The sequence below is a fragment of the Schistocerca serialis genome, chromosome 1 (genome assembly GCF_023864345.2).
Source record: "Schistocerca serialis cubense isolate TAMUIC-IGC-003099 chromosome 1, iqSchSeri2.2, whole genome shotgun sequence".
NCBI classification, from domain to species: domain Eukaryota; kingdom Metazoa; phylum Arthropoda; class Insecta; order Orthoptera; family Acrididae; genus Schistocerca; species Schistocerca serialis.
Genome location: NC_064638.1, coordinates 748,877,544 through 748,903,972, shown reverse-complemented (window position 1 = coordinate 748,903,972; position 26,429 = coordinate 748,877,544). Strand labels below are relative to the sequence as shown.

At 38.0% G+C, this 26,429-nt stretch overlaps 1 protein-coding gene across 13 annotated transcripts in view; it reads right to left on the bottom strand.

Moving 5' to 3' along the window:
• The window catches only part of LOC126481976 (C-Jun-amino-terminal kinase-interacting protein 4), a 271,973-nt gene that overhangs the window by 206,748 nt on the left and 38,796 nt on the right, over nucleotides 1–26,429 (bottom strand). For 6 of the 13 annotated variants that reach the window (XM_050106008.1, XM_050106016.1, XM_050105943.1 and 3 more), the window contains exons 8-11: nucleotides 21,181–21,225; nucleotides 18,523–18,540; nucleotides 18,358–18,415; nucleotides 12,055–12,111 (exon numbers count right to left, since the gene is read on the bottom strand). In XM_050106008.1, coding sequence (XP_049961965.1) covers nucleotides 12,055–12,111; nucleotides 18,358–18,415; nucleotides 18,523–18,540; nucleotides 21,181–21,225 — 178 coding nt within the window. Of the gene's footprint in view, nucleotides 1–12,054; nucleotides 12,112–18,357; nucleotides 18,416–18,522; nucleotides 18,541–21,180; nucleotides 21,226–22,558; nucleotides 22,595–26,429 lie in introns of all 13 variants that reach the window. The other 7 variants (XM_050105951.1, XM_050105977.1, XM_050106023.1 and 4 more) reach the window with 4 other exon arrangements.

The window sequence follows — 26,429 nt, the reverse complement described above, 5'->3', positions numbered from 1 at the left end:
TTACATGGATAGTCAGGCAGCAGTTAGAGCTGACGGTAAATTGAGTTCATGGTTCAGAGTAGTTTCAGGGGTAAGACAAGGCTGCAACCTGTCTCCACTCTTGTTCATATTATTTATGGATCATATGTTGAAAACAATAGACTGGCTGGGTGAGATTAAGATATGTGAACACAAAATAAGCAGTCTTGCATATGCGGATGACTTAGCTGTGATGGCAGATTTGATTGAAAGTTTGCAAAGTAATATTTCAGAGCTAGATCAGAAATGTAAGGACTATGGTATGAAGATTAGCATCTCCAAAACGAAAGTAATGTCAGTGGGAAAGAAATATAAACTGATTGAGTGCCAAATAGGAGGAACAAAGTTAGAACAGGTGGACGGTTTCAACTACTTAGGATGCATATTCTCACCAGGATGGCAACATAGTGAAAGAACTGGAAGCGAGGTGTAGCAAAGCTAATGCAGTGAGCGCTCAGCTACGATCTACTCTCTTCTGCAAGAAGGAAGTCAGTACCAAGACTAAGTTATCTGTGCACCGTTCAATCTTTCGACCAACTTTGTTGTATGGGAGTGAAAGCTGGGTGGATTCAGGTTACCTTATCAACAAGGTTGAGGTTACGGATATGAAAGTAGCTAGGATGATTGCAGGTACTAGTAGATGGGAACAATGGCAGGAGGGTGTCCACAATGAGGAAATCAAAGAAAAACTGGGAATGAACTCTATAGATGTAGCAGTCAGGGCGAACAGGCTTAGATGGTGGGGTCATGTTACACGCGTGGGAGAAGCAAGGTTACCCAAGAGACTCATGGATTCAGCAGTAGAGGGTAGGAGGAGTCGGGGCAGACCGAGGAGAAGGTACCTGGATTCGGTTAAGAATGATTTTGAAGTAATAGGTTTAACATCAGAAGAGGCACCAATGTTAGCACTGAATAGGGGATCATGGAGGAACTGTATAAGGGGGGGCTATGCTCCAGACTGAACGCTGAAAGGCATAATCAGTCTTAAATGATGATGATGATGATGATGATGATGATGATGACGATGACTACAAAGTTGCCTTTCAAAAAGATGATGTTTGTCCATGAACACATTAATTTTATTGCACATATCAACAATTACTAGATCCTTTCCTTGAAGTGACGTATTTAAGCTGTTTAAATGTCTTGTAATGTAAGTTATGAAGGCCAGGTTCACTTCCCACGACTTGGCACTGAGTGATGGTTGCCTCTCTATTTTCATTTCCATGAACAACGCAATTTCTTCCCAAACTTTGAAAACTACTTCAAGAGCTCTGCCTCTGCTAATCCACTGTACTGTGCATTGATAAGAAATATCATCATAGGATGCTTCCAGGACATGCAAAAAGCCTTTTAACTGGCTGTGGTTGACACCATGTCACCTTACAAAATTTACACACTTCACCATTATCTTCACGACGTCAGCGCATTTCACACTTTCAGCACAAAGGGCTTCCTGGTTCAAAAAACAGTGTGTGCTTGATATTTCTTTCTGAAATTCTGTCTAGATTTTTTCCCTTCGAACGAGTCATGAAACCTTGCTGGCTCCCAACCATTTGTGATGCACCATCTGCTGCCACAGAACACAGCGTGTCCCTTGGCAAGCACGTTTTTTTTTTTTTTTTTTTTTTTTTTACAGACTCACAGATAACCTCAAATATGTTGTTGTGGTTGTGTACACCATTGGTATCACTTCTAGCAGCTCCTCGAAAACCTGTAGTTCCGAATTAATGCCCCTCGTAAATATTGTGAGCTGAGCAACATCTGTGACATCTGTTGTTTTCAAGGGCTAATGAAATAGCTATAAAAGTCTGGCACTTCTGCTTTAGTTATTTTCCAGATTGGTGCCATATTGCAGATCTGATGAGATACCATTTGCTTGGAGAGGCAAACTCCTTCGAATTTCGTAATATGTGGTGGAGTTGGGCACTTGACAATGGCAAGCAGGCATGATTTCACCAAGGGACCCATTGAGAATGGTGCTCCAATAGTTGCAATGGTGTGCAACTTAGTAGCTTGCTCGAAGTGCTGCATCAGTTGAATATTTGTCAACATCAGCAATCTACTATAGTTACATAAAAAGTATGGAATAAATGAAATCAATACATATACAGAGCTCGTAGAAGAACTATGTATTCATTTTTTATATTTATTTATTTTGTGTCATATTTACGAGTTGCTTAACTTCGCCCTTCAGTGTAACAATGACTTGCTTTCTTGCATTACTGTCCAGCTCATTGTAATGCTTTGCATGAAGAGACATGTAGTGATGCTGTGTATTATACTACTACATCATATTCAGAACTTTATTATAACACACGAGGCACTGACACAACCCATCTTTCTCAACTAACAAAAACTGTTCTTCCCAACTTGGCGAAAATGGCTATGCGTTGTTTCTAGAGCTCACTCATCACTAGATACTGTCATCGTTTTAACACACGGCCTAATTGTGTAGCACTTATTTCACAGTTAATCTGAAGCACTGTTGTTGTTCTAACCAACAGAGGTTTCTCGTCTGAAACTCAGCAGTGGACATAGCAATGAGTGAGTTCTAGAACCAACCCATTGCCATTTTCGCCAAGTTGGGAAGAAGCAACTAAGTGACAGGAACTTAACACAGCAGTGTGCATGCATGTTGAAATAGATCCTTGTGGGCAGCCTATTCCCTAGCGTTTCCTCGTTGGCCGAGCCCATGAGCACCTGCAGGCGCCCGTGCCCCATGGCGCTGACTCTGAACAGCCTGGTCTAGGATGTCATCAATGTGCGGCAATAGACAGACATCTTTCTTCACGATTTTCGTAAGTCATCAACAGTCAACACAGAAATGTCGCGTGTCATCCTTCTTCTTCTTCTTCTTCTTCTTCTTCTTCAGAGGACCACGGAAGATGCCCAGAATGCTGAGGGTTCAATGACATCTTGCAGCATCCTTCCCACTTCCTACCCAATTAGCTGTCATTAGCCAGTGGCACTTTATAATAGTGCTGGCTAATGGATGGATGATCCCCAGTATCGATACAGTGGTTTACCACAAGTTGCTGGGTCTGACTTTCCTCCACTCTGGACTTAGAGTCTGAAAATTGTTGTGTAACAGCTATCACTTGCCAATGATGTTCCTCGGTCAGGCTCGATTCTACTGGCAGTTCAATTGCAGCTTTCTCACTGTGTTGCCTGTAATAGTAAGCAGAGCATGATACTTCAGCGATCACAGAATGCTGTCCCTATGCACGTACCTTAGGGACGAGTTTAGGCTGCTTGTGACAATTAGTGATAAATGATTCTCCTTGATTACCTATAATGCTTATGACCATCGCTGCCATGTATATTTGTTTTGTGAACCCAATTTGCTCCTCGCAATCAACAAAAGCATCATAGTTTAACTGAGCATCTAGAGTTATGACTAGGCCCTTGTCTCGGTGATGGCGGGGTAACAGTGTCTTCAACAGCAAACAAACCACCCAGAGCATCTTTGATGCCTGCAAGAAGTCCCATACGAGAATAACACCATAGTTGTCCCATACGAGAACAACACCACAGCTGTCAAATACTCAACTTCTTTCACTGCACTAGTGCACATCCAGGACATCCACAGTGAAAACAGACCAGTGTGTTGTCCTCCATCCTCCAAATGTCTACTTGTTCTGTGGGACATTTTACTTGGCAGAGGAGTTGGCTGCACCTGCATTGGTCCAATGTTGGGTTGTCATTTGATGGTGGTCACCTAAGTCCGATTTGGCCAAGGGCAGTCTTCATAACACATTCGAGTGATGAACAAATTGGTGCCAAAGATGAAGATCCCTCTCCTTCAACATTCTCTGTTGCGTCTTGACATATGGTGTCAACGTACATGGTGGCTACCTCTTGTGTACTCAGTCTGACAGTTCTGGTTGGCATAAAATGCTGTCTCTCTTCTCTTGTAACTTGGTGTTTAAGAAAAGTGAGGTCATGGTGGTATTCCATACTGCCACAGAAACCACATTCGGAAATCAACCACATCTCCTTCATCTAACTATTTTCTGTTGTATTTCCTCGATACACTGCCACTACTTGATGATTGCTTCTGTTGTCATGATGTCCTTTACCAGTGGAGCTTGGTACATGTCTTCTGGGATTCCTGGTACCTATCACAAACTGTGGTGTATGAGAGGCACCAGTAGGTGCTGCACATCAACACACTGAACGGGCTCTTCACATCATCAGGGGGATATGCTCTGAAGATGGTCCCATAGACCGAAACCAGTCACCAGAATCAAAAATAAATAATTTATTATGATCTGGACTGCTTTTCATTATTAAAAACTTTATTCCTGGAGGTGTAAGAGGCTGAGGCAGGAATGGACGGGGATGGTGATTGTCGGGGAAGAATAGTCTTTGTATGACCCACGACTATCATGTAGAGATACAGTATAATGTTAACAATGGCCAGTATGGCAGCACACATATCATTAATTTCAAAATGCAGAAACTTCCATGCATACCAATTAAATAAAAGGTCTGAAATTTTCCAGCAGTGATAACAGTTGCATGCAGAACATACACATTCAGGATAAACTTAAGATACTAAACATCAGTATTAAATTTAAAATGGAATCAAAAATTATACATATGTGAAAGATGTACCCCTCACAATAATGTTCGTATTAGAACCCAGCCAAACACACAGCATAAAATGCACAGATTGCACTTCCATAACCAGCAGATTCCGATTGAGGGTTAAACCATACACAGATATCAGAAGCAAGCATTACAAGCATCAAGGCAGTCAGATTGTAGGATGAAAGGGACAGGTCTCTGTGGATAAAAATTAGATAGAAACCAAACAATAGAGCAGAAAAGGGAAACTAGAGAAATTAAAAAGGGTATTGTCAAAAGCCAAGTGATGAAATGGAACTCTTGGTTGGTAAGATCAGTGTTAATAACGCGGGTGAAGGTGTTATTTTGACAAATTAGACACTGTTACAACCAACTGTTCTCTCAGAGCTGTAGGCTTGAAAAATGGGGTAAGGCACTTGGTTATACACAAAAACAAATGGATATCCTGTGTAGAATGTCCTCTATTTCACCAAGAGTGCCAGGAACTGATGATGATGCTATGATTACGTTACTAGAGTTAACTGTCAGGGAACATTTCTATGAGACACAGACAAACATCAGTAACCTACGAACAATATGAAACATCAGTAACCTATGAACAATATGAAACATCAGTAACCTACGAACAATATAATTCATAAAGAGCGAACGAAGTAGAAATGAGAATATTAACAACAGAACTGATGACATGAAAAGATACCCAGACCAAGAAAAATATAATGCGAACTAGAAGACGAGGGAAGGATTTGTAAAATTTTGAATGAAATGTGAAGAACAAACCCATTAACAAGGGGAGGAAACAAAGACTAAATGATGACTGTAGAATCATAGGGTATTATTTATCCACGACTGTTACAAGTAAGTGACCGCTGTTGAAGTGTTTAAACAGCCTTCAAAAAAACTTCAATTAAGACAAAATTTTATAAAACTGAGAAAAATGGTAATCTGCTAGAGAAATTTATTGCTAGAGTCTGATTTTTCCATGCAAACACATGTTACATGCATATTCGCATGTTTTGGGCATTTGTGAAGTACACGCATATTTTGAAGATTTAATCGGCACAACTGAATGAATTTAGACATTCATAATGCACATTACATTTTTTGGCCTCAGGGCATACACTGCAATAATCTGCATGTTTTATTGATGTTTTTTCGTATGAATTGCACTAAAAGTGCAGACACGAGCAATTTTGCAAATTTTACTAAAGTCCATAAGCTTCACAGTGAGCTCAACTGCCCCACATCAGCTCAATAAATATTGTCAGAAGTCAATATACCTTGTACCAACAACATTAAATTTAAACAAAGGATCCTATTGTTAAACGATGCTGCCCCATTTCAATGAAGGCCGAGAAAGCAATTAAAATATTTTCTCCTAACCTAAAGCACACTGCATGTTTGGCCCACGCACTACATCGTGTAGTTCAAACAGTACATCTATCTACGACAATATGAACATGCTAAGGAAAATTCAGGATGGAATAATGACAATATTATGAAAAGGATAGTTCTATTCACCATATAGCAGAGATGCTGAGTGGCAGATAGGCACAATAAAAAGACCATCAAACAAGTAAGCTTTCGGCTGGAAAAAAAAAAAAACCCACCCACACACACACACACACACACCCACACCCACACACACACACACACACACACACACACACACACACACACACACACACGCCAGACAGAGGCTAGAGTCTGGCCTTGGCAGCCAGAGACTGTGGTCATGTGTGTATAAGTAGTATTTGCATTTTTGTGTGTGTGTGTGTGTGTGTGTGTGTGTGTGTGTGTGTGTGTGTGGAGGGGGTGGGGGGTGAGGGGTGTGCATCCAATTCCAATGAAGGTCTTTATGGCTGAAAGCTTACTTGTTTGACAGTCTTTTTGTTGTGCCTATCTGCCACTCAGCATCTCCCCTATATGGTGAGTAGCAACTATCCTTTCCATAATAATGATAATGTGAACATACTGACATCTTTAACAAACATGGTAAATACACACACAAAAAATACAGGTTTGATAATTCTGACAGCATTATGTCATATTGTGACGAAGCAAGCTGGATTAATTATTCTTCCACTCTTGTTTTGCCATCTGTCTCCTTAAGATTCAATTTTGACTAATTAACATTAATGTGCATGAATATAATCTGCATTTTCATACAAGAAAAAAGTTGGCCTTTAGTCTTAAAGAATATAACACCAGATCTAATTTTGTGCTTAGGTTTTTTGTATGTAATTGATTTTATAATTTATTTTCACTATTCCTAGTTAGCATCTTTAGTTGTAGGGTGAAATCAGTAATTGTTTTGTAACTTAGATTCTATTGTTGACATATAAACAAATATAAATTCTGTACTAATTATACACATTTGGGAGACGAAACAATAGCAATCTTTAAGTATTTATTTGGCTGTATTCGAAAACATGTGAGCAATGTCAGCCCTTAATTAATTCCAAAGTACTTAACAGCTTTGTCAAAAGTATTGTTTGTGTAACAATATCTGTTAATTTCATCATTTAAGCAAATAATTTGGCTTAACCCTTGCAGTAGAAGAAACTGTTAAAAAGAAACAGTTTTTCGATGTATTCAGTAAATTTAATGAGTTATGTTTTCATTGTAATTTCTGTAAATTTAACTTCGAACAATGTGTAGTTTCAGCACCTATTATTGTGAGGATACATAAGGGCCCGATTTTTGGTCCTGACGCATTCAGTCCATGGCCAAGTTTCAGACGAGAAACAACAACTATGCTTCAAATTAACTGTTACATAAGTGTTACACAATCAGGCCACATGTTGAAACAATGACAGTGTCTGTTTACATAAGTACCTTTTTATTCTTCAAGACATGTGAACTATGTGGTTAGGTTTTTTACTGCTCTTAGATGTTTAACAGTAAACTACTGTAGCAGTATGTGGAGGTTTGCCTGAAAACTATTAATGAGGCTTATCGAAAGTTAAAGAACAGTGCACTGGCCATATTAAATGTGTGTATGGGGGGTTGTTGAAAGTGAAAGTAAACAACTATGAAACGCAATGTGTACCTGTCGGCTACATCATTTACCGTAGACAGTACTGCACTTCCACCCCCTATTTTTTCAGCCAGTACGTCGACACCGAGGACAATCAATGAAGAAATGAAGAAGGCGAACCTTCATAACATGCTGACTTTTTCGACCTTTTTTCTGTTGAAGGTATTCTTAAAAGCAGCTCTCCATGTTGCCACATTTAGAGATATACTGCTGGATTTAGCTTTGTCACCTTAACAAATTTTAATGAAATGGCGAACCTGGATAAATGCTGGCATCTTTTACTGTGATAAATTTGATAAGGGCTGTAAATTCAACTAAATACTTAGGGATTACAATCACAAATAACCTAAATTGATACAATCACATAGATAATGTTGTGAGGAGAGCAAACCAAAGACTGCAATTCATCGGCAGAACACTTAGAAGGTGCAACAGGTGTACTAAAGAGACTGCTTACACCACACTTGTCTGCCCTATTCTGGAGTATTGCTGTGTGGAATCCGCATCAGGTGGGACTGACGAATGACATCGAGAAAGTTCAAAGAAGGACGGCTCATTTTGTACTATTGCTAAATAGGGGAGATAGTGCCACAGACATGATATGTGAATTGGAGTGGCAATCATTAAAACAAAGGCATTTTTCGTTGCGACAGCATCTTCTCATGAAATTTCAATCGCCAGTTTACTCCTCCGATAGCGAAAACATTGTTGACACCCACTTACATAGCGTGAAATGATCATCACGATAAAATACGAGAAATCAGGGCTCGCACAGAAAAATTTAAGTGCCCGTTTTTCCCCGTGAGCCATTCGAGAGTGGAACGGTAGACAGACAGCTTGAAGGTGGTTCATTGAACCCTCTGCCACGCACTTTATTGCGAATAGTAGAGTACTCGCGTAGATGTACAAGTTAAGTTGGTAAGAGACCATGAATTCCCGCCAGTTTATTGAACATGACATCTTTTTGCTTCATTCTATTGGAAAGCCTTGTTACAGGCCTCTAACTTTTTCTCCTTTTTTCTGGGTTTGGGCCATAGACACTTTCAAAGCCATTAATGCAGCTTGCATTAAAGATGCTGAAGTGGCATTCAAGAAGACAGATTTGAATCAAGACCCGATTTACGTCAAATCAAAATATGCGCATTTTCCTGTGGCAATAATGAATTGGAAATGCACAGGTATATTGTGGAATCTCTGAGAATTACTAAAGTAGTTGAAAAAACTTAAAATGGTGAAGTGGGTGTTGCAGCTTTTATGATGAACAGGTATAAGATCAAATTCTAATTTTGAGTTCATGAAGATCACAAAAAATATTTTGTGATGAAAATGTAAAACATTTTCGACTTCATTTGACTTTATCCAAACTTCTTCACTTAGGTATGCACCTGTCACTACTTTTGACATAGAAAGGTCATTTTCTGTGCACAAAAATGTTCTACCTGATAAATGCTTTTGCCCAAGTGAAGAAAATTTGGAGAAATTGATTGCTGTGTACTGTCTTAGAAAAAATTAGACATAAACATAGAAGTGAATTCAGATATTGCATATCTTTATTGTTTTACTGCCTCATTGTGCATGTTTAATGATAAGATAGTGCACGAAGATCTTCATTCTACTGATCACTTTCTGTCTGAACAGCATTTAAACAGAATTGATACTCTTATTTTGCTTTTAAAACAAATTAGGTAAGCTGGAAAAAGTCAAAATGGTTCCAAACACATACTGAAATAAATATGGTTGGTGTGACATTTTTCCTCTACACATCGTATTTCAAAACAAGTTGAATAAGTCATCAGACTATGGCAGATCAAAAGTCCTACCTTAACACTTTAGGAAATGTACTGAACACTACATAAAGCTTTGAAATTCTAATTATATCAATCAAAACAATCAATTTTGGACAAAATAAAGTAAATGGACAGATAAAAATAATCTACTCATCAAGCGGCAGTAGAAAACACACACAAAAGTTTATAATTAGGCAATCTTTCAGAGTGCCCTTCTTCAAGCAGAAGAGTTGAAGGGGAAGGAAGAGGGGTGAAGGAAAATTTACTTTTTTCCCTAGACCTCTACAGTCCTTTTCTTTCACCCCTCTTCCTTCCCCTTCAAATCTTCTGAAGAAGAGCAACTGGCTCCAAAAGCTTGCCTAATTACAGTCTTTTATATGTGTGTTCTGCTGAGTACATTTTTTATCTATCAGATTACTTAATTATATCAATCACATCTTCTCACTGTTAACTCAAAAACTGGAATATAGAGCTTCTTGAACAACAGTTGACTCAATCATGGAAGAAAGTAACAGCAGTAGTGTTGAAACGTGAATAGGTGACACTGAATAAGCACCGATTCAATACAGGTGCCACAGCAGCTTTATATTACTTACTACAGAAAAAAAAATCTTCACTTGAACAAAGTATTGATCTGATATAATAGGAAGTGCATTAAGCAGAAAGGTAGCACACCAAAATTGATGGTTGACATGTGAATTATAGTTCATGTATGGGAACAAGAATAATTTATGGAAGAATGGATAAGAAAATTGAGGATCTGTTATATGACAATCAGTTTGGCTTTAGGAAAGGTAAAGGCACAAAAGACGCAATTCTGATGCTGCAGTTGACACTGAAAGCAAGACTTTGGTAAAATTGAGACACATGCATCGGATTGTCAATGGATATGCCAACCTAGAAAAAAGCATTTGACAATGTAAAATTGTGCAAAATGTATGAAATTCACAGGAAAATAGATGTAAGCTATGGGGAAAGATGAGTAATATACTGTACATACATGAAACAGGAGGGAACACTAAAACTGGAAGTCCACAAAGGAAATGCTCATGCATTCTTTCATCGCTGTCCAACCTAATATTGAAGATGCAGTGAAGGAAACAAAAGAATGGTTCACGAGTGGGATTAAAATTTAGGCTGAAACAATATCAATGACAAGATTTACTGATGACATTGCCATGGTCAGCAGAATGGAAGAATTCCACGACCTGTTGAACAGAATGAACAATCTAATGAGAACAGAATATGGATTAAGCATGAATCAAAGAAAGATGAAAGTAATGAAGAGTAGCAAAAATGAGATTAGTGGCAAACTTGGCATAAAAACTGGGGATCACAAAGTAAGCTAAGTGAAGGCACTCTGCTACTGTAGAAGCAAAATAACTCTCAATTGACAAAGCAAGGACATAAAGAACAGACTAGCAAAGGCAAAGAGGGTATTCCTAGCCAAAAGAAATCTACTAATATCTAGCATCAACCACAATTTGAGGAAGAAATTTCTGAGAGCACAGCAGTGTATTGCAGTCAATCACAGACAGTGAGAAAACTGGGAAAGAAGAGAATCAAATAATTTGAGAAGTGGTGCTACAAGAGGACACTGAAAATTAGGTAGACTGATAAAGAAATGAGAAGGTTCTCCACAAAATTAGTGATGATTGGAATGTGTGCAAAACAGACAAGAAGAAGGGGAAGAATGATACGACATTGTTCCATGACACTTGAGAGAGCTGTAGAGGATCAACATTGTAAGGGAAGACAGAGACAAATATATCCAACAAATACTTGAGGATGTTGGCTGCAAGTTTTACTCTGAGCTAAAGAGGCTGACACAGGAGAGGAGTCTGTTATTGGCTGCATAAAACCAGTTAGATAACTGACAGAAGGAAAAAAAGAAGTTGGGAGCAAACAATACACTGAATAACCAGATACTTGTAGGGACACAACTCTACTTCAGGGATTAATGGAGGCACTTCATATTTGACTTATTAAAATCATTAATTGTAGATCATTAGTCTCATATTAGTTTGTCATAAAAACCCGTGTGTCAAATTCAACATCATTCAAGTAGGAGGAAGTGAAAGGGTATTTTGCACTAATGTGTATGTTATACAAGACTGCATAACCCAGTATGTTGGCTTGTTGAGCTCTAAATGGGTTGATAGCTAGTGTAAAATATCTCATGCCATGATTACTGATGTCACTAAAATTTTGTAAAATTTGTAGTATAACACTAATAAGGAATTTATAAAAAAGTAATATGATGAAATTGTTCATCAACTGATTCATGAATATGTATTATACAAGAGTACTTAGATCCTATCACAGCTCTGGAGGACACACATTTCAAAAGTTTGTTCAGTACACACTTTTCTGTATTCTGGCAACTTCACAATAAGATTCCACCTCCTAAAAAGCTGTGATGGCAAGCCCTTGTGGAACTTGACAAGTTCCATAATCTATTTACATATTTAAAATGTATGTCTCACTTATCACACTCACTCATTACTTGGTAAGCAAATTTAACACTTTATGGCCGAGAGGTAAATTTATTATTCTTGCATTCTCATATCACAATATCCACTATTACAAGCAGAAAAAAGACAAACATTTACTGACCTCGTAAGCTCATCCACCTTCACAATTAAATCATCCTTCACAATATTAAGTGCATTCCTGAAAAAGAAAAGAGAAATGACATTTATGGGGATATAGATAACACTGATATACCTCATGGATGATCAGACACAGGAAGTTATCACTTTTTAACAGATTTTTGCCAATTTCTATTTTCCCACTCCAAGATTTTGCTAAGTAAGCCGAATTTTCTTCCCCGTTTGTAAAAGTGACTGTCTGTAGCAAAGCACCCAGTTTGTAATGAATGTTGGTGTCTTATTAATTCTCACCTTTTGTGCATTTCACATACTGTGTGTAGCTATTCTCACATGCACACAAAAACTACAATACAACTGGATTAAAAATGGGTGTCACTATTTTTTATTTACTGTGGAAAAATTTTAGTTATAACAAAACATAGAACTATCTCAAACACACTCATTAAATTAAGAAAAATAATAACTATTTTCTCTGTGATTACCATGACATCCAAGGACTTTCTATATAAATATAGTAATTTAAAATAATTATACAGCAGCAGCAGCACCAGTTGCATAATGCTTTACAGGTACGATGGTTTGTAGCTAATGATTACCATCACAGGATTCCATGAAATGTTCTACCTGTATTAGAAATGTGATAATCACTCCTTAAGAAAATGTGACGGTTCAGCCACTAAAGGCTGTAGGAGGAAAACATGCAGTGTTTTCAGAACATATTCCTGAAATGATGACTTGGTTCTTATGATGAGCCATGAAGCTCATTTTCACTTATCTGGCTTTGTTAACAATCAAACTTCTGCTACTGGGCAGATAAAAGCCCTGAGTACATGCATGGTCGAGATGTGGGGAATATGTGGGCCAAGCAATGTTGCCATCTTGAGAAATCAGGTGACTACGGAATTTAATCCTCAAAGAATTATTCACAAAGTTAGCTGTGTGAACACTTACCCCATGTTGCTGGAACCACATTCAGTTGCATTTTAGGTATTGTCTTTCAGGTTATGGCGCAACAAATTTTCAAGCATTGATAGATATGTTCTGCAGTCAACATCAGTTTGTCCACCAGTTCCCTCAAACAAGTATGACCCAATGACACACATCTTCATATCATCATACCAAGTGTGGTATTACAGACAGTGAAGAGCTATACCAATTGTCATAGATGTAGCCTTCAAAATCTTTAGTACTTCTTTATTAATTATTTATTTTCAAAAAACTATTTTATCCCTTTAATGGCTGAATTTCCAAAAATGTTGAAAAACCTATTTTTTATTTTCTGACAGAGAAACCAGATACCAGTTTTTGTATTTCTACTTTCAAAATTCCCTTAATAGTGACATATTTTCAAAAAGCCTTTCATCCCCTATTTCACCCCCTTAGGACTGGAATTTCAAACAATTCCTTCTTAAACGAAGCAAGTTTCTGTAATTAGCTGTTCGGGCTGCGTGATGATGAGTCAGTCAGTCAGTCAGGACATTGACATTATATACAGGTATTGTACAAAATGCTGGAACACTACATTTGTTTAGTTTATGGTATATGTGGAAGGAACACAAAACAAGCCATCAAACATTACAGCTAAAGGTAACTTAACTGAAGACACACACACACACACACACACACACACACACACACACACAAACACACACACACACACACACACACCTGCACAGTTAAATTGTGCCGGCCCACCATTCAATGCCAGGACTGCAATTCAGCAGGCAGACTGGGGTACAGAAGAAGGAAATAGGTGGGAAGCAGGAGGGGGTTTGAGGAAGGAGTTCAGACTGCTCAAAGGTTGACAACAGCAATGCAGCAAGAAAAGGCAGCAGGTTCACAGGATAGTAATGTGACACATGGGATAGTAATGCCACACAGAGGTACAGGAGTCTGCAAGTTTGTGTGGTGCACAACAAAAAGGATGTTGACTGGGAGGAGACGACATGAAACAGGAAGTGAAGAATGTTAGGTAGAGAGTGTGGGTGCATTGAGTTAGCACTTACTGAGGCCTGGAGGATTACAGGAATGAAGACTGTTTTGCAAAGACAATTCCTATCTGTGGAGTTCAGAAAAGCTCATACTAGGGGGCATGGGGAGGCGGGGGTCATCCAGATGACATTGATTGTGAAAGAGCCCCTGAATTTGAGCACACTGTGCTCAGCTGCATGTTCCACCATTGGCTAGTCAACTCTGTTCTTCGTCATAGTTTTGTGGTGATTGGTAGTAATGTCCACATAAAATGCTGTGCAGAAACTGCAGCAAAGATGATGTATGACATGGCTGCTTTCACATGTGACCAGGATGTTGCACAGGTTTGGCAAGCAGTGGAACACTAATGCAGAAGGTGTGGGAAGGATTGTGAATAGGACATTCCTCAGAACTACCCCGTGCTACGCTAACTCACTGGCTACAGTGCCCAAATGTCACATTCCTATCCTGTGCACCACAATTAAAAACAGTGCTTCCATGAAACAGATTACCGTATTTACTCGAATCTAAGCCGCACCTGAAAAACGAGACTCGAAATCAAGGGGAAAAAATTTCCCGAATCTAAGCTGCACCTGAAATTTGAGACTCGAAATTCAAGGGGAGAGAAAAATTATAGGCCGCATCTCCAAATCAAAACAAAGTTGGTCCATTGTAATATGAGACACAATTTAGGTTGAATGAATGACAATACAGCTACAGTAGTTTGGTTCGAGTCATAAGCTTAGCAGTTATACTTTACCAGGTAGCCATTGCTATGCGTCACGCGCTCCGTCAGTATTTATACGGGTACCCTTCCTTTTCCACGTGCTTCGTCTGGTTTGAATTGATTGCTTATTTTTCTTTGATCTGATAAGTGCAGTTTTCTTTGTTATAGGTGTTTACGTCACTCTAAGCTGAAAATGCATTACTGTACTGTGTCACGCATTGTTTGTCGCATTCTGATAGTGAGTGTTTACGGCCTGTCGCTGCTCACGGCATGGCTTGCTTTTGTGTGCGCTACTGCCGCTTACAATTAAAAAACAAATGGCAAGAAACTGCTATTTGTTGTTACTTACACTGCTGCTTTCTTTGATAATGATCAACAAGAACCAAATAATAGACTGTGTATGATAGAAGATGTTCTGAACGAGAGTTTAGCGAAAATTTTTCTCCGTTTGAAAATCTCTGCAGGCGCCTCTTTAGTACATTACATTCTACACAGAAATTAGATTCATCTTATATTTAAAAATCTAGTCAATTGCCGTGCTTCATTTCTGACTGTATCACTATTAAGCATAAGAATAATACGAATATAAACATGACATGATATGTATATTCTTCCGCATTTGCTGTTGTCTCACTCTAGTTTCGTGATTTATTAGGCAGACAGGATTTAAAAGAGGTAGCAGCAAACATGAAACAATACATGGCAAAATGTTTATATGCGTATTATTCTTATGGTGATGAGAATACTGCATGTGATTCACAATTTATAAAAGTTCCTATTAGCAACCATCTCTTCGCACAGATAGGAAAAAATTCAGAATGTAGAGTTGGCCACATTGACAAACATCCCAAACAGTCTTGCCAGTCGGATTTTCATAGGACATTGAAATCCTGATACATTCGAAGATGAACAATATGGAATTTGTATTTACTTCGTTGGATAATGTATGAAAATGCAGTGGTCGAAACTCGGGGCAGAGAAAATAGCTCGTCTTCCACCTTTTTTTTTTTAAATTTATTTACTGACGCAGAAGTTTTGGCGCCAGTATTTATCTTTGTGCCTACAAAGCATGCCTGTGAAGCGCTACATATATTCGACGGCAGAAGTAAGTTGTGGCGGCACCCACCAACTTTTTTCAGAATTGCCGCTTGCTTTGCACTCGATTCTAAGCTGCAGGCGGTTTTTTGGATTACAAAAACCGGAAAAAAAGTGTGGCTTAGATTCGAGTAAATACGGTACAGTCCTTTCAGAAGATAACAGCACATGTGTAAACAAAGGGTTGGGTTGTTTCGGGGAGGAGACCAGACAGCGAGGTCATCAGTCTCATCAGATTAGGGAAGGACAGGGAAGGAAGTCGGCCGTGCCCTTTCAAAGGAACCATCCCAGCATTTGCCTGGAGCTGTAAACCAAGGACTAAAAATACTACACAGCTCGCATTCACTTTGTAATAGCTAAGAAACACACATAACAAAAATGAATTATTCATTTTGCAAAATATTGACTTCCAATAAAGACCTCTTTGTTTGAGCTAATTGTATCTAATGTTAATACATGCGGTTAACCCACTAGGATTTCTATTGTCTTATGTAGCTAAGATACTGCTTGAATAGATAAAAATATAATTTTTTCTGACCTACCTACAAAGAAGGAGAAAGTCTACAATAATGGCAAGTTCCCATACTACATTATCCAACTACTATAAAACAGCCTAAATGCAACTGACTGAAACAAATCTCTTTCTTGGTCTGTGCATTTGTCACAGACAGACTCTGCAATTTCAAAACATCCACGCATTATCCTATTCAGGAGTACTTCATTAAGTAATAACAGCACCACTGTGAATGAATATCTCTGTTCACATCCATCTATTTCTGTACCCTGCAAACGACTGTGAATTGTGTGGCAGAGGGTACATCCCGCCATACCCATATTAGCAATTTTTCCCATTCCATTTACCTTTGGAGTGTGGGAAGAATGACTGACTTCCGCTGCATGTGCTGCAATTAATCTAATCTTGTCCTCTAAAGTCCCTACAGAAATGATACAAAGGGGTTTATAGTATATTCTCAGAGCCATTACTTAAAGCTAGTTCTTGAAACTTGGTAGGTAGGCTTTCTCCAGATTATCATATAGAAGTGAATTCCTGCTGAAGCCAGATAAACGTATACATACACAGTACAATAGTACACAATTATTTTAGTTCCAATTTATCTCCAAATATCTCCTTAATAAACCAGCACCCATAGACACTTCAATCACGAGCTTCAACAGGTATTAGGTTTTAATGTAGAACAAACTTTAGACACACGAATCCAAATATGGGCTGCCATGAATCTTGACTAAATCACTTTTTTACCCCCTGTCACACTCGTTACAATAGTTTGCATAGTATAGATATAGACTTAGATGCAGCTGTAAGTTCAGACCAACTACTACTGAAGTTTGTCCCAATTGTTACCTCATGGTCTTTTATTAATGACAATTCTCACACATTAAAGATTTTTTCAAAAAATTCTGCGAGAGCCCAATTATGTCACGGTGAGCTTTTGACAACACTCATAAAAGTAAATGAATGTCATCACAATATAAACCAAATTATCAGTACATCTGTTATTTAAACAGAGGTATCACTTTGATTTTGCAAAATATACATTTATATACTGGTACTTAACTCCCAGAAGTCTTCACGGCACATTTTATACAAACATACTGTTTACTGTCTAATCCTTTCTTGCAAACTTGTACTGCATTATGTGCTGGGTGCGTTTGAAGCTTAATTGTGAATGCCATGAAAAATTATGTAGTTAACTGCAGAAATCCAACAATTGGAAGATGAGCTATGCAAACATTCACTGCAAAGGCATTAAATGTAAACAGTGAGAGACAAAAGCAAACAAGAATACTTTCTGCTTCACACAATGAACTTATTCTGCAGATGCAAGATATTGTAACAAAACAGAAGTTTTTCCTTTCCTCCAATGTAATTCTACAGTTTCCATAACTACCCCATAAAGCAGAGAGGGACGGAAATTCATGTTTCCATTGCTTGTTGACATTGCAGTCATTACGAAGGAGTACTAGCTCAGAATGGATGTAGCAAATCAGTCATGCTATTGCTTCAGAAAATAAATACACTTGCCAAAAGTGATGTAGGGAAAGCACAGGAAACTTAAATATGGGTGCCTGGACTGCATTTGAAAGTGCAGTCCTCCTGAAGACATGTGCAATATTCAAACTTTCTAGCATAAACTGGAGTAAAGGTATAATAAGTCCAGTATAATAGTAACAGGAATATTCTAGTACAAAAGGATGAGGGTAAAATGTATACCTACTTAAATCTGACTTCATGCAAAACTTTGTCTGTTAAATAGATCTCAAATTCAGTAGAAATGTACATATCCAGTTGTTGTGTCCCACATGCAACCATCAATACCCTTTACAATAATGCCATGCAAGTTACTGATGTACATATTTGTTAATATGGAGCTCAGTTATTCAGTGCCTTGGCTCATGTGATTGTAACATGAACCATAAAAAATGATCATCTGCATATGTCAGTCTAGAGCACAAGTAAAATACTTCAAACCAGAGATTTCTCCTCGTACTTACTTTGTTGCAAGCAGCTCATTATTTTCCATGATCAAGTTCTCAACTTCTTTGCCCATGCCTGAAAAAAATGAGGAAAGTAACAAAAATTATTGCTGAGTTAATGTGTTCTGTTTCAGATCAAAAACAAAAAAATGTGCTTTTAAAACAGAAACATAAAATTCTTACCAAAGAAATTGTCGTTAACTGTAGATGGTAACCGCACCGCACAAGGGAAGAGCAAAAAGAGAAAATGTTGGTATGTTAGTACAGTTAGACAAGCAGTAGAACACATATAAAAGGAGTTCACAAACACTTGCCTTCAGTATATTCAATAACAATTTTTTACTTATTTAAAACAATTTCATACATAAAAACTTCATCATCATTATTATTTCAACTTGGTTACTTCAAAATGAAGAGTTTGAAAATTTTGATGTGCATTAATTTTCCTTTTTTAAATGTTACTTTACTACAATTCTGAAAGTATAGATTTTCACTAAAGAGGGATACATGAATAATTACTGAAGGCAACAAAACTAAAGCCAAGTGCAGAGCTAGCTTTACGTAGTAATATTTATCATGCCATTAAAAAAAGCAAACATCTACAAGAGTGAAATTTAATACCATACTTCTACATACTATGAGTGTCATGCAAAGACACACATGCACAAGAAAATGCATCATAAAAAATTAAAGACAATTTAGTCAAATTTATGACTTTCATTGTTACATACTTTATCCATAGAAACACAGGGAACAAAAACATGATTATTATCTCAAGTAAAAAATCAAACACAGGAAGATGCCAGTGATTCGTGAACAGCACAAACCAACACTATTTTATATTCTACATTGTGAAATTAATCATCCTGTTTGTATGCATTTCATCACTTAATATTTTGGACAGTTTTAAGAATCGCCTTTTTTCTACTAAGTCCTTTCGGTTGTCAGGAACTTTAAAAAAATATCACTAACTCAGCACTGTCAGAAAAATAATTTGCTGGTCACATAAGATAACATATTTTTGTGATGATAGCAGTAACATTAACTTTATGAGAACACAATGCTTATCTTCTCCAACATTTCACAGTTGTTAAGAAAATCTACGTTCATGTGAATGGCTTGGAATGTTTACTTTCTTTACTAAATTCTTTAATCCTAAACGAGACCACTCACCAAAAAGCAGAAGCGCTGAATTGTTGATAGGCACACACACACACACACACACACACACACACACACACACACACACACAAAACTTGCTAGATTTCAGAGTTGTCCTCCGAGGAGCTAGAGAAAAATAAATAAAAACACACACACACACACACACACACACACACACACACACACACACACCTATGCCCCAACATGTTGTGCCAGGTAGACTAGCAGTGTCAATGCTATTTTTCAGCAGGATGGTGGAGAGGGAGGCAGGAGGGGACAAGGAGTGGGTGGCTAGCAGCTCAAAGGGGTGGGAGTGAAGGGGGTTGTGAAAGGACTGGGGATATGTGAGGATATGGCACAAGATATGTTTGTGGACTAGGCTTGTGGGGTTTTGCCTCTCTGTGAAGGCCTTTGTGACACCTTCAGTGTACAGGGTAAGGGAGTTCTTGTCAACACAGATACATCATACACAGGCAGCTGGGCTATATGGCAGGGATCTTTTGGTGTAGAAGGGATGGCAGTTGTTGAATTTTTTGCTTTTGTGAGTGCCTATAGGCTTCTGGTTTTCGGCAAGTGGCCTCCTTTAACATTAAAATATTTACATTCTATGAGCACTTTCCTACGACGTAATTTCTTTTGCTAGTTATAATTCTAATGTTATGGTCCCAAATTTAAAGATGTAAAGACTCTAAGTTTACAGTGACTGTTACTGGAAATAGATGTTACCTTTTCCTAAATGACAATCTTTGCCTCATAGAAAGTTCCACTGATTTGTTACTAATTGCACTTACCCTTTTCAACTCTACTCTGTACTAGCTAGGCACACCTTAAATGATGTGGATTTTTTTTATTAGAGTACAGCTTTAAACAGAAAGCATATGTGGACAAGACTCATGCTCCTTTTCCAGAGGTAAAACAGATGCATGCATAACCTATAATGTAACGCTGAATAAACCAGTGTCATCTGTGAAATCAGCTTGCCAGATGCATCATGAATAATATATTCATGGCATGTTCTAAATTAAATTTTTGTCTATACTGAGCATAAAAGACTGAATTCCTTGGAAGGCAACATAAACCAACACACTAGAGCAGTGGTTCCCAACAGGCGGTCTGCGGACCCCCAGGGGTCCGCGAGCTATGCCAGAGGGGTCCGCAAGATGCTATTACAATAAAAAAATATATTGAATATATTTTGTATGATAAGAGACTTTTTGTTTTGGCCACTCAATATTTTTTTCAATAATGAATATGTCAATGTTTTTTCTAAGTACCAAAAATAGAAAACGTATAAAAAGACTCTTAAGTTGGCTTTTTTAGGTACTTGATACTGTGATATGACAAGGTACCAATCATGCTCGATGAGGGGGTCCTCGAGAAAATTTTGTTGGGAACCCCTGCACTAGAGCATCAGGAACTATATCATGTTTAAAGTTCTGAGAGGTTTAGCAATAAATGTATACAGTAGATCCCTACATTCTGTATGTTATGAAGACTTTGTAAATGAAATACAAATTTCAGTCTACATTTGGAAATAAATATGATGTTATATATGTTAACACTACCTGGCATCTTCCTTTAGCTGCAACGAGGCCTCTGTAGAAAATTTTTTTTAATGTGGACAAAAGACACAAATTTAGATTTAGTTTATCTTTGAAAAATACAAAAAATTTACTCTACCCGTTTGTGCTAGAGAACTGCCCATTTCCGTTTCCCCGTCACTGTCTGTGTGGCACAACATGCAAAAAAAAAAAAAACCAGAAAGAAAAGAAACTATATGCCAAATTCAAGCAGATACTAAAAATTATTTCATGCTTATAAAGCAACTGTACTATAATTTGGAACATGCATTTCTGCATCTCGCTCAACTTTTTTCAATTACTTCTATGAGTTGTACCAGCAACTGCTAACTGTATAACATGAAAAGAAGCATGTACATCAACTTAATGTTTAATAAGCTTTATTTATTGTAACTGGTGTAATTACTTGTCAATATGCAAAAAATGGGCAACTAAGTCACTAGTTCCAGAGTACAAATGAAAATCTGGTTAGGGGAATAACAGAGAGAAGAGTAGTAATGGGGGAGAGTAGAGGAGGAGTAATAATGGGGAAGGAGGAGGAACAAACAAGAGTGGAAGTAGAGCCACAATGAATGAGGATGGAAATGAGTAACAATGGAACCTGCTGGAGGACAGGCAACAAAGAAGTACCCCAAGGAGAAACAATAATTGAGGAAGAAGAAGAAGAAATACGGAGAAGAAATAAAAATGGGGGAAGGAAGAAGGGACAGCAACAAGGGCACGGGACAGCAACGAGGGCAAGGGACAGCAATTGGAGAGAGGGTACAAATAGCACTGGAGGGGGGGGGGGTAGCAACAGGGGGGGGGGGGAATGGCAGTGGGGTAGGAGGGGGGGGGCATCTATCTGGTGTGTGGGGGGTGGGGGGGAAGGGGACAGCAATTTGGTGAGAGGGGCAGCAATTTGGCTGGGAGGGGGGGGGGGGGAGCAGCAATTTGGCGGGGAGGGGGCAGCAATTTGGCGGGGGGATAGCAATTTGGTGGGGGGATATCAAGTTTTTTTGGGTGGGAGGAAGCAGCAATGGGGGAAGGGAAGAAGTAATACTGACATGAGAGAGAGAAAAGGAATAACAACAACTGAGAGGGGAGAGGACATGGGAAGAGAGAATACATATATAATGCAGTGTTGTTTTTAAATATTCTGTCTAACTGTGTTGATTAATGACATGCTCAGGAAAAGTGCTACAAGAGGTGCATATAATATTGTGATAAATTATCATGCAAGCTGCAAATTCCTATCTACAAGTAATGATCTGAAAATACACAGCTCGCAAACAGAATTTAAATAAATACAGACACAATCATAAAGAGAATTTGTAAAAACTTAACACCAGAAGTAGGCAAAAACACAAATTTGCATTTTTAAAATACATAGCTCCAGCATTCTTCAGGCGATATGGAACTGAGCATGCATCATCAGAAGCTACCATACAAACTACATCCAACACCATTTTTCACATCTGAAAGCATATATTACGAACCAGATGATGCATACTCCCCAGGATGAACCCAGCTGCCTGCACATTGAACAGAGCTTTAAAAGTTTTGTCTGTGTTTTGTTTCAGACAGTTTTCTCAATCAGTTTATTTTTTTAATGAATCAAATTTTAATTTCAAGAAAGTACAATGTGGAACAGAAGATGAACACCAACTTACAATCTCACGAAAGATTAATTTTTGCGAAGGTGCTTGTTTTAACCAACTCTGACTCTTACCTGATGCCTATTCACTTCATCAGAATTCGCAGTGTCTTTTTCTTATCTATGCTATCTGCATATTTATTCTTTTTCTTTTTCTTTTCCATTTTCATCTGCCTCTCTCAACTTGTAAAACAAATGCTTATAAAGTTACAGTGGCTAGGAAACTGAATTTTTTTAAAAAATTTTTAATTTTGCATTTGTCTTCCCAATCTAGCTATAGTTCTTTTAGGAACTGGTAAGCAAGTACTCCAATTCGGTCCCACATATTGTTAAATTTATTTTTCAGTAAGGTATTTTGAATGTGATTTCAAGATCTTTACAACAAATCTAAGCTGGGCAAAATAAACTGATATTTACGATACTATAAGAAAAATAGCATTTTAGAAAAATGATATGATAAGCACCATGCAAACAATACTAAGTTGTGTGGGCACACACAGGGTCACATGCTATTATATATTTCTTGTCTCTCTCTCAGATTTTCACAGTTTTAGTTGTTTTCATAAACAAATTCGTAAGCTTAATAGTCATTCAAAATCACAAAATGTTGCAATTATTAAAAGACACTTTATTAAGCATGTGTTATATTGCTAACAGACTACTTCCCAACATGTAAATATATGAACAATGAGAACTGAGCAACAATGAAAAATTAATAAATAAAATGTTAAATCCCAAATGTGGTGGAAAAAATGGCAAGTACTTATCTCCAGGAGGTGCAACATCCAGTACTGATGACAAATATTTAAAAGTGAGCACAGCACTTCTAGTTTTCAGAACAATAAACTCCTTCTTCAGGGGGAAAAAGGCATTTTCCAGTGAAGTTGAGAAAGGACAAAAAGGGGGGGGGGGGGGGGGGGGAGGATCACTCAGATCTCCTGGCTAAGGACCCATGTATTAAGAGAAGCGTGGAAGGAAGGCAAATATCAATGAAAACACATCGGGAGGTCGCAGTACATACACTGTAAAAATTGTGCCAGATTCAGTTCAGAGATGTGCACCCCTTTTCTTTTATCACTTGTTGTCTCTCTTCCCCCCACCCCCATCCCCATTCTTTCTATTACCAAACTTAATTATTCTTTGGAATTCGCATTCTCTCTTCCTTTTCAAGATCATCTTTATTTCTCACTATCCCATCCTATCACCAACACAAGCTGGCACAGAGCTTACATGTACTTTTAGGGACAATCAAATAGTTCCATTTCAGGGCACTGCAGCAGTGCATATGCAATGTAGCGCAATTCTAATGCATGTATATAAACACAAACATGTAGGCAAGATAATAGTGATACATTCCTGTCTTTCCAATGTGCATGCGGTAAATGCGGGAATGTGAAATATGGCAACATTATTACCAAACAAGTCCAAACAGAACCAACGTGCTGTCATTCTTTATTGGTTGCCAAAGGACAAAGACCAATAGAAATACATCAGAAAATGAAGTCTATTTATGGGGCAGCATGTCTGTCAAAACCCACCACTGCAGAATGGTGTGCCATGGACTGTGCTGGTCATGATTTGACATGTATGTCCCCGTATCATAAATGTCACAACCCAGAAGCTACGTCAACTTAAATGAGACTCACACTAGTGCCTGCCCTGTAGCCCTGACCTCTGCCCCTGTGCCTATCACACCTTCAATCCCTTAGAAATGCCTTGTAATGTCGACATATCCAGTCTGATGACAACATGCAGCTGGCAGTTATGGACTTCTTCATGCAGTAGGATATTGTGTTTTATCAAAAGGATATCTTCAACCTACTGTGCTGGTGGGATGATTGCCTCGATGCTCATGACAATTTTGCCCAATTGTCATACAAATTTTGGACGGTACTGTCTCGAATGGAGATTTTTTTGATCACCTCATAAATTTGATCTCCTCTTCTCTATGATGTCCATTGTTTGAAGTTTAGTCTCCCTTCTTTCTCACACCAGGTTTGGCCAGAGTTCTGAGTGACCTGCCCACCAATTTCCACTTCCCACAATAAATTTCTCTTTCCTCACTGAATAATGGCTATATTTTGGGAGTTAAGAGTGTGTGTCCTATTGTACGTGTTTCTGTTGTTAGTTGTGGATGTTGTGCCACCTGAAAGCAAACTCTTTGCACTCAGAGACAAAAGTTTCAATCTTGAGAAAATCTTTGGATCAAGATTAAAAACAATACTTACTGATACATACCGCAAAATTCACAGGGATCTTGATATATGTGTTTATCACGGTAATTACTAACTTTATATACATTCATAAACCTACAGGAAGCTATACCAAATCTGAATTGGTGTCATTACAAGTTCCACTCAATGTTACAATACAATTAAACTAGAAGAGACTGCAAATTAGATAGGGCATGAAATTCCCAGGCAGAATCTCAAATTAACATATGGTATATGGAAGCAGACAAAATACAGGAGTCAGTGTTCATTCATAATAAATAGCATATCGCAAACAGGATAGAATGAGACAGCTGCAGAATCAAAACCAACCAAAGTTAGGTAAAAGCAAATGGGACAAAGCACAGCAGAAATTAATGACAGAAAAGTATTTTGGATGTTGTTGCAATGATGAATACGAGTACATGTAATAGGAACTAATCTGTGAAGAAATGACATCTGGAGAGCATTCTCTCATTTACAGGATACCACAGCAGAGGTAACATTTTACTACTATCAGTTTAGTATCATTATGAGAAAACATGGCAAAGTGGATGCCATCAATACAGCAGCTTTAGTTTTTCAGAACTTATCAGAGAATGGTCAAGCATATAGTTGGTACAAATTCTCCAGAAAGTATGAGAGAAAAATTCATGGGCTATTAGGGTAAAGACTTTCGTACTTGAAGAAACTATTAACAAGTTAGACACTTCGAAGCAATTCCCATGAGTTTTAATGCACTTCTCCACTCACGTTCATCGGCTCCGCTAACAATGACTTCTTAATTGTCTTTAAAGTTATAAAAAATACTTCGATATGTTCTGCAAAAATACTTGTTTATATTTGTCTATAAATAAACATATGAAGAATGCACTTATTTTGCTGTTTTTATCATGTTCTGACAAGCGTCAAAGCAAAAGAATGCCGGAAAGCAAAGTACATAAACTAGGAGAGACTGTTACCTGTCTCGACTAAAACCTACTTGATGGGATAATGTGCATAGTCATTATTCAGCATTCTCAATTTCTTATGCCACAAATCAGGCTTCTGACCGAACTATTTCACACCTGTGTTTCATTACCTCAAGGTAGTAAACAGAACTGACTCTGAGAATCAGGCATACATTCATGTGTTGCTACAGCAACAACAAAATAATTAGTGTCCAAAATTTAATGTCATAGCTTATACACACACTACTGCATACTTGTTAACAAAAACACACACACATAAAAGAAAGTTTTGCATAAACTCGGTTCCGAGAGTTCTGAACCTGTACAGAAAATTGGAACAGAGATCAACATAAAAATCATTTCCGCCCTTTTTATTGCTCATGAAAACTACACGTTGCACATTGTACCACCACAGCAACACCTTCAGAGGTGGTGGTCCAGATTGGTGTACACACCGGTACCTCTAATACCTGGTAGCACATCCTCTTGCATGCCTGTATTCGTCGTGGCATACTATCCAGAAGTTCATAAAGGCACTTTTGGTCCAGATTGT